General features: G+C 44.5%; 1 protein-coding gene across 1 annotated transcript in view; it reads right to left on the reverse strand.

Moving 5' to 3' along the window:
* ABCA12 (ATP-binding cassette, sub-family A (ABC1), member 12) overlaps positions 1 to 8,900 on the reverse strand; it is a 53,904-nt gene that overhangs the window by 7,581 nt on the left and 37,423 nt on the right. Inside the window, exons 32-37 of the mRNA XM_009996856.1 lie at positions 5,910 to 5,964; positions 5,229 to 5,406; positions 3,230 to 3,345; positions 2,472 to 2,631; positions 914 to 1,182; positions 1 to 187 (exon numbers count right to left, since the gene is read on the reverse strand). The exon at positions 1 to 187 is cut by the window's left edge and continues 1 nt beyond it. Coding sequence (XP_009995158.1) covers positions 1 to 187; positions 914 to 1,182; positions 2,472 to 2,631; positions 3,230 to 3,345; positions 5,229 to 5,406; positions 5,910 to 5,964 — 965 coding nt within the window. The remainder of the gene's footprint in view (positions 188 to 913; positions 1,183 to 2,471; positions 2,632 to 3,229; positions 3,346 to 5,228; positions 5,407 to 5,909; positions 5,965 to 8,900) is intronic.

Raw genomic sequence — 8,900 nt, forward strand, 5'->3', positions numbered from 1 at the left:
GATGTTTTTCACAGCCACGATGCGTTTCTGAGGCAGGTGGTAGATCTTGGTGAGGTTCTGGAGCTGCACCACGTCGAAGTCAGCTTTGCCAGACTCCACCCGGTTCCTCTCTGCCTGGACGTCCCCATCCTCTTCAGCCACGGGGGGCAGAAGTGCTGCTTTGCCGTGTACCCTGTCAAACAGGAACCTACGGGGAGGACAGAGAGGGGACCTGACCCTCTGGCAAGCAGACAGCAGGGTGAGCCCTAAGGAGCCTCCCTGTGAGACCTCAGGGCATGTCAACATACACACATAACACACGTTCTGCTCACTCTTAATATTTGCACCATGTAGGGAATTTTAAACCCCAGCCTTCTTTTCCAGCCTCATTTTTTTTTTTTTTTCTCATCTGCAGCAAAGATTCTGAGCTGAAGGAGCTCCTGCCCCACAGACACACTCAGAATGCAGGGGACAGGACTGTTCTTGCTCCTCGCTGTGTGCACCCAAGCCAGAGGAGATAGGGAGATGCAAGCAGAGGGTGCTCCCAATGGACTGACTCCTCTTACCAACCAGCTGCACATCAGCCTTCCAAACCCAGAGATGGGGAGATGCGAGCAGAGGGTGCTCCCAATGGACTGACTCCTCTTACCAACCAGCTGCACATCAGCCTTCCAAACCCAGAGCCCTGAATCAAGGGCCATAAATTCAGCTACCAAGGGAGTCCAGCAACCTATGCCTTTATTAGCCAACGTTCTAATTACTGGTAGGTCCTGGGACTGCTACCAGAAAAAAAACCCACACAACTTACTCCCATGTTTGCAAAGTGTCTTGGAAATCTATGAGCTTCATGATTGGCAATGATGGTGCAAGAGCCCAGAATTCAACCACCGAGCACTGGCTTTGTTTTCATCAGGAGGCACCAGCTGCTACTTACTCAAGTATTTTGTTCCAGGCTCTCTGAATCATCCTGTCATGAACTGTGAGACGAATGGCAAAAAACACAGTGCCCTGGACAAACATGGCAAACAGCTTGGATGTGGTCTTGTCCAACTTAAAGGTTTTGTCAGGGTAGTCCACTCCATAAGCTTTCAGGAAGCCCAGAAGTGCCTGATCCTGTGAGAGTTCAATCAAACCATAGCCAAAGCAAAATTGTGGGAACAGAAGGAATGCATGCCTTAAGTTTTCAGCAAGATCATGCAAGCCCTGAAAAAGAAACACAACAAAACAAACAAAAAAAAGTAGCACAATCAGTAATTGTTTTTATTCCCAGAATAAATTTATAGGTTTTACTGTGGGACTGGAGTGAAACAATTACACTGGGATTTGTTTGTGTCTCAGAGCAGAGACAAATGGAGAGCAAAGAACTATGGAGACAGCTCCTTTCACAGCCACAAGGTCAGAAAAGTCAACAGGCAGCTCTGAGGGGCTGAGCACCCCTGGCAAACAGCAGCCAGTTCCTGGTGCAGCCCCTCTTTGCTGCTCCAGCTGCCTCACCCTGTGCTCACAGCAGCCCCAAACTCACCCATGAGCTGAGGCTGAATCCTGCCCTTGAGCTGCCTCCCAAAACCAGAGCTGCTGCACCAGCCCAGTCCTGCTCCATAAAACACAAGATTTGGCTTTAATAGCCATAGAAGGGCAGTCGCACACAAAAAGCTTTGGTACCTTCCTAGCAAAATAAAGGATTAGTGCACACAGCAAAGTGGAGAGGCAGTAAATTAGCATGAAAAGAGATTGACTCCCTGCCCCTGGGACACACAGGGATCATCAAAATTGCACGTCCCTAAAATCCAAGGGGTTGCTAAACAAGAACTGTCCAGCTAGAGAGAAGAAACCAACTCAGCTCTTGTTCTACAAAACAGTTGCCCTTCTCAAAAAAAAAAAAAAAAAAAAAAAAAAAAAAAAAAAAAAAAAAAAAAAAAAAAAAGTAGGATGTACATTCTATCCCAGTGATCCCAAGAAATATCTCAGTTCAAAAAAAGGCTTTACTTTAGGGAATCACCACAGTCTCATTTTTCATCCTTGCAGGGAGAAGATGATTGCATTACAGACCTACATGACAGTCAGTGCTGGGCTGAATGCAGCACATGTCAGACTCAGGGCAATGACATCTAGTTGTCACTCTCCACAGTTCACACTGCAAAAACTTAGCAAGGGTTCCAAGTCCCCAGTAGCTTTTCATCATCATCTACATCTGCCTCTTGCCCTTCTTTGCATGGGCAGTTTCCTTCCTCTCTTTTTTTGTATTGTCCCCTCTGTCACCATCATTCCCTTCTTTGCTGGGGGTGCAGATTTACAGTCAAGCAAGATTTGTATCTGACTCATGTTCTGTCTTAGAGAAACCCCATTAAGTATTGTAACTATAGTGTCCTCTGCTTGATCTCCCTCAAATATCTTGAAACCAGCCAGCTGCTAAGGACCTGATCAAAGCCACCAAACTCAACAGGAGACCTCCTGTTGTTTCCCCAGGGGTTTAGTATTAGTAGGATTCCTACCTGATCTGTGGCCTTTTCCTGGGAGAGCAGAAATACAACTGAGTGAGTTATGATAGTGTTGATGCCAAAGAACAAGTTGACACAGACATAAACAATGAAGGCCATTCCTGTTTCTTTGAAAACCCCAGCCAGCAGGTACATCCATGAAAACGTTGCATATCTGTAAAATACCAACAGTGCAGAGAATCCTGAAGTAACTCAAAGAGCAACTGAGAGCAAAAAAAACTACAGACCTAAAACAAAATAACAATTTTTGTTCTGCCATGCAATTAAATGTTCATATTTCAGGAGCTTACAGAAGGAAAAATAGCTCTTAGAATTAGCAGATGAAGTTTATGATACATACTGGGAACATAAAGTCCTGACTGTAAACAGACAGAGTGGGCCTGAAGGATTCAAAGCCTGGGAGACAGTTTTGCTAAGTTTTCCTGAATTGTGCTGCTGAGTTGTTTGGGTTTTTTTCCTATTATTTTGAAATGCTTCTGTATCTTGAACTTTGCAATAGTTCAGTAAACATCTGTTTACAGCTTGGGCTGTCACTGTGACCTTGAATATTTCATACCCTCAGTTGAGTTTGCTTTGAATAAAGTGGGCATGACACCAGTAGTTCAGCTTCACTGCTCCTAGAAGGAGCAAGTAAAGTGAACATTGAAGAAAAAAGCCCACGTGTTCCTCCTTTGGATCCCAAACTGCAGCAGCCCCTGCAACACCCAGGTCCTCACTCTGAGCAATGACATTTAACTAAGCTCCACACTTACCCAAACAGTAACAGCAGAAGAAATACTGCCAGTAAGTTACTGTTGTTGCAGAAAGCTGGTATCTGGAAGGATGAAATAACTCCTATCGAGAGTCCAATAGGGACCATAAAAAGTACCTGCAAAATTATATTAAAAAGATGTTATTAGGACCATAATTCTTAAGCATTTTTCTAGCACTGCGCAGAAGCAACAAAGGTGGGTCTGAATGGTCCCAATGAGTGCAGCTTGGGTTTTCCAAGGGAAACCAACTACAGGAAGGGTCTCAGTCCTCCTGAGACTCTCAGGAGTCCTGCAGATGAACTCCCACAAAGCCACGTTGAACAGGCTAAGCTTCAACAGTCAGGACTGTGGGCAGGAAGAGCCTGATAAAAAGGTTGTGAGTGAAAAATGCCCCTTTGGGTTTTCTGTTAGCCTTGCAGTCAGACCACTTTATCTTACCCTGTAAATCTGGTCTTTCTAATGTTGAGTCAAGCCAGAGACCTACCCAAACCTCTGCCTCGAGAGGTTCCTCTCTTCCCCAGCTTTGGAAGGGAAAAGAATTTACTGGCAGGGATTCATGGAGCAATATCAAGTTGCCGAGAGCACTGGATTAGTTTCAGCCTGCTGAGCACTGATTGTGGCAGGGGCTCTGGGGGTTTTCCTGCAGCCTGATTTACAAATATGCAGCACTGGAGCTACAGCTGGGATCAGGGAAGCAGACACTGCTCCACCCTTGCCCCTGTGCTGAGGCTTGGGGCTGCTCTGCCAAGCCAGACTGCAGCCTGGCGCCTTCAGCCCCCTTCCCTGGACAAGGCAGGAGGTACCTGTGATGATGCTTCATTACACCAGCCCCTATAAACAGGGTATTATTTACTGGGGAGCACAGTATGGTTAGGACTGCTTTGTTAGTGTGTGCATCAGTGTTACCAACCACCCGGAAGGTTATGCTTGTGCTCTGCACCAAGTCAAGGTGCACATTCCCAAGGGGTTTCACAGCCCTTAGCTTTCACTGCATGAAAGGGGGCTGGCCAGTCAAACACCCCTGAAGATTATGTGTTCAGGAACTGATGACACCACCTCTGGGATTTGAGTCACCAGCAGAACTGTACTGATGGAAATTTGTCAGCTACACAGAGCTGATCACCATCACAGCATGGCTGGCAGTGCCAAAACTCATGAGCAGAGACAGCATGCACTTGCAGAGCTGTGTCTGTGTGAGGGTTTGACATTGTGCACTGGAGGTAATCCCTATGACACAAGGCACTTTAGTCTACAGACATTGTGCATATTTATCCTCTGAGCCCAGCAATGCTTCCCAGAAGTGCTATTAACCCTCTTTACCATGAGGAAACATAACTTCAGGGAGAACAAGGGCATGCCCACACCATGTAATGCAGCACAGTGCTGAGGAGCTCACCCACTGACAGGAACAAGGTGGTAAATCTACACAGTGCAGTGTGGCACCATGGAAAGGAACTTGCTCAGGTCCTAGAAGGTATATGGCTGCATTATTAGCTTTCCCTGGCTTAAAAACTTTTGCAATCTATAATCTTAAAGAGAGCATTCAACCCAGCAATGGATTTTTGCCCAAAAGGGGGGGGGGTGTCAGCTGTGAGATGTTTATTAATGTTGCACCCTAGGGTTTCCAGAATGGCTGTAGCCTTCAGCCCCAAAGCCATACCCCAGATGTGTAAAGCCTGCATGACAACTAATCTAACCCTGCAAGCTAACAGCTTGCATGTTAAACAGGAAATCAAGCTCTGGCCTGTTCTGTGCTGCTCTCATATAAATGTGCTGAGTGTTTTGCATACACTCCAGAGAGAAGGAATGCCTTTGCTTAGCAAAACCCACTCTTGCAGTTCACATTTAACAGTCTTCAGTGCCTTGGAGAACAATTACTACATAACTCTCTTGGTAGTAATAATACTAAGAAGTCTAGGCAACCAACTTTAAATAAAGAACTTCCCCCCCACACTGTGTAATGCTACTCTCGGTGCATTTAGGAACATGAATTATTTACCAGATCATAAATGAAGTTAGTCACCCAATAGCTCATCATCCCAAGGCCTGAAATGTGCTGCAGTTGTTTGGCCTTGGTTTGGTGTTCTTTTACCACGTAGAGCACAAAGCTTGCTGTTGTGATAGAGTAGCCAACCAAAACAGACATGGAAACAATGATGTCGAGTAAGCTGTTGAGCCTGGGGAGAAAGCAGAGGAAGATGGACATGGAGGGTCAAAGTGGTAGGTTTCCCTCTTGCAGAGACAAGATTTAGAGCTCAGAAGCAAAGAGGTCCTGATCTGTGCCAGCATCTTCTGCTGGTGGTAACTATGCCTAGAAAAAAAGGACTCACAGCACTGAGTCTAACACTGTGCCATAGGGAAAGGCCAAAGGGAAAAGTTCTTGTTGTTTTTACTCCTGTTATTATTACTATTATTGTGCCATAGCACAAAAATGCGTGATGCTGGAACTGTGACCTCCAGATCTATAATGGGGTTATTTGAAGAAATCCTACCAGGAGCCTGTAGCTCTATGGCATGCAGGATGCTATTCATGCAGAGAGGAAATAAGACAAGGAAGAGAGCACTTCTATCATTTAGACAAAGATATTCAGTAATTTAGGCTGCTTTATAGTTTCCAAGAAGCTGGTTTGCTTCTCCTGAAGCTGAACAATTCAGACATCAAGAAAATGCATCTTCTTACATTACTTGCTCCTGACTCTGTCCTCCCGGATATGGGTGAGCTGATAAGAAAATACCTACAAAAAACAAAAAAGAGATTGAAAGTGTGGCTAACTTAAAGCTTCCTTCACCAGTTCCTAAAATTATAGTATCATAGAATTGCTTTGGTTGGAAAAGACCTTTAACATCATCAATCCTAACCACTAAGTCATACAGAAAACTGAGTAGAGAAGAAACCAACTCAAAAGTTGTTTTTTGCTCTGTCATCTTGAGTAGAATTTTGAGCACCCCCATTTTTCCTATGACTTCACTTGGATGCACAGCAGATGTTAATTCAAACCCTAGGCCTTGTTCCTACATCTGTCTGATAGCATCATTCACTTCAGGGAGAGCACTCCCACACCTCAAATCAGGCCTGTGGGTCCATGGATTGTAGGTTGGATTCCTCAACACTGACACTTTCAAAACTAGTGCACGAGTCATTTTAACCTTGCTGCTTGATGATCTCACTGCATTTCATTTGTTCTTTTATCCTCAGAAACAAATAGTTCCCTGTTGCCTTGTCCACAACTATTATCTTCCTGTGATATTTCTCTCTCTCAGTGTGGGCAAACTATTGAGATCCTACCATAAACCCAAGTAAGCTACAGACACCTTTGTTTGGCAATGAGTTCATTCTAAATCATTCAGTCTTATGCTCCTAGGAACTAGCTTTTCACTTTTGTTAAAAGGAACTAGCAAAAATCTAGTGACTACATTGGTGAGCCCCATGTGATGCTTTCCAAAAACATCCTTTGCATTTGGGTTTGTATCAGGCATAAGCTGCAAGACAGAAACTTTCTGCTCACTTGCAGATATTTTGATAAGACTTCATTTAAGTACTTCTTCACCAAGGAGAACACCTAGCCCAAGATAAACTATTGGTGTTCCTCACAGTGCATTTGTTTTGCTTGGAGACCATTTGTGCCTATAAAACCAGAATCTTCTAACAAAAGGAGGAATTTAGGGGGCTCTGGTGGGCTAGTTCCAACTTCCAGTGAAGATTTCTGCCTTGGTCCCACCAGGATGACAGCCCAGTCTCTCTAGCACCTCAGAAAAAAAAAAAAAGGGTTTAGGCCAAGATGCTTTTGTGCCTAAAAATGAGGTTCTCCATCTGTGTTTAGGTACCTAAATAAATGCCTCAGTTCCCACAGAGTGCTGGAGGGTCTCTAGCTGCTGTTAAATCCAAAGAGATTTGCTTGAACATGTCACCTGTGAAATTTAAGTTCCTTACCTCCAGTTGCCTGATTCTCAGCAGTTATCCAAGGAGGAACTATTCTGGGATATTTTCCCTAAGAACGAGCACTCCGACACGGGGGCCAGGAGGGGGGAGACTGTGAGTTTAGCTGACCAGATGCCAGGTTGAGCAAAGAAATTTGAAAGGGAAGATTTCCCAGGAAATTCGTTTCACAGTCTTGTCATTGGTGAGAGAAATGGAATTAAAATATTAGGCTGCTGATAAAGCCACACAAACAGCCAGGAAATGTCTCCCTTCTCTGAAAGAGGGAGAGAGAGCAAGATACTGTCTGTCTAATCTGTTAATACTTCACTGTAAAGCCATTTTCCTTTAGTGAAGCTTAGGCTAGAAGTCAAAATTTCCATTTCAATGCTTTCTCTTTTTTGTTGGTTGGGATTGAGAGAAGAGAAAGCACAATATACATAAGTCAAAAGTTATTATGACTTGCTTAGTGATGGGGTAAAAAGCTTTTTATGTTGTGGTTTTTTTAAACATACACAAAGTCAAACCTCTGAAGCAGGACTGGCACCTCTTTTAAACTGCTGAAATGACAACACATTTTTATTTGGCCATTTCAATGGTTCTTAAACTGTCATTTTATTCGTCACAACAACAAATAGATTCAGTTGCCAGGAATGTACCTCACAAAACGTCTGTTCAAGTGTATTTCAGACTGGATTTACACTACCCCGGGGGAATTATCCTTGTCCATTCATTTTATTTTCCTCATTCTATTGCTTAAATCATTAGTGGAAAGCAGAGAATTATCTGCCTGGTCATTTACAACTAAACATTTCTTCCCCAAAAAAATGCATAAGCAGGACAGATGGAATAAAAACTGCTGCTCTTCTTTCCCACTGAAAATAGTGATTAAACCTTCCCTGTGAAAACTTTCTGACTGTTCACACAAGCTTCCAGCCTTTGTTCTTCACTACAGCATGTGTTGTGAATGCAGAGACAGGGCAAGAAGCCTCACTTATTAATAATTCAGCTGCTGTGGGATGTTCCTGCGGCTGGAAGCGCCTGGCACAGGTTTCCTCTCTCTCTCTCTCTCTTTCTGCACCCAGGCAGGGGCTGCAGGTTTGTGACACGTTCTGGAGCAGAGCACACCCAAGAGCTGGAACCTTCTGACCTGGAGGGCATTGCTGCAGATCTCTGAGGCACAAGCCAGGGGGTATTTGAGGATGGTAGCAGGGAGGAGGCACTGGTTTTGCTTGTTGTCAGGGGAGTTTCAGTGCATTGGTATGTGGAGGTGGGGAGAGAGAGATGCTGGTTTGACTTGTAATCAGCATCTTGCTGTTTCTTTCATTCAGGGCATGACACTCAAAGCTTCAGACCAGGTGTCTTTTCCATTATAGTGCCATTATAATGGAATATATATATATAATTCAGACACATCAGTGAGGAATACTCTTCTGAATGAACAGACACTGTTACCTACCCCACCACCATGTGGAACAGCAGGCCTCTGAGGTGAGGGGGGCAAAGCCATGACTAGGACATGGCTGGAAGGGCACCATTTGCCAGTGAAAATCAATCAGCACAGCATCCCTGCACACAATGGCTACTCTTGTCAGATCCCATAAATCTCTGTATAAGATTTCTCAAAATGCCATTCTCCCTGGCTCCCTCTCTGTCTCTAGAGACACACACACACCAGTATCTGTGCCCATTTTCACCCTCAGTGTAGGCTAAACTGCAAATGGGAAGAAAGGAAGCCCTGGGTTATCAGCAGGA

This window comes from Chaetura pelagica, unplaced genomic scaffold (assembly GCF_000747805.2).
Source record: "Chaetura pelagica isolate M959 unplaced genomic scaffold, ChaPel_1.0 scaffold300, whole genome shotgun sequence".
NCBI lineage: Eukaryota > Metazoa > Chordata > Aves > Apodiformes > Apodidae > Chaetura > Chaetura pelagica.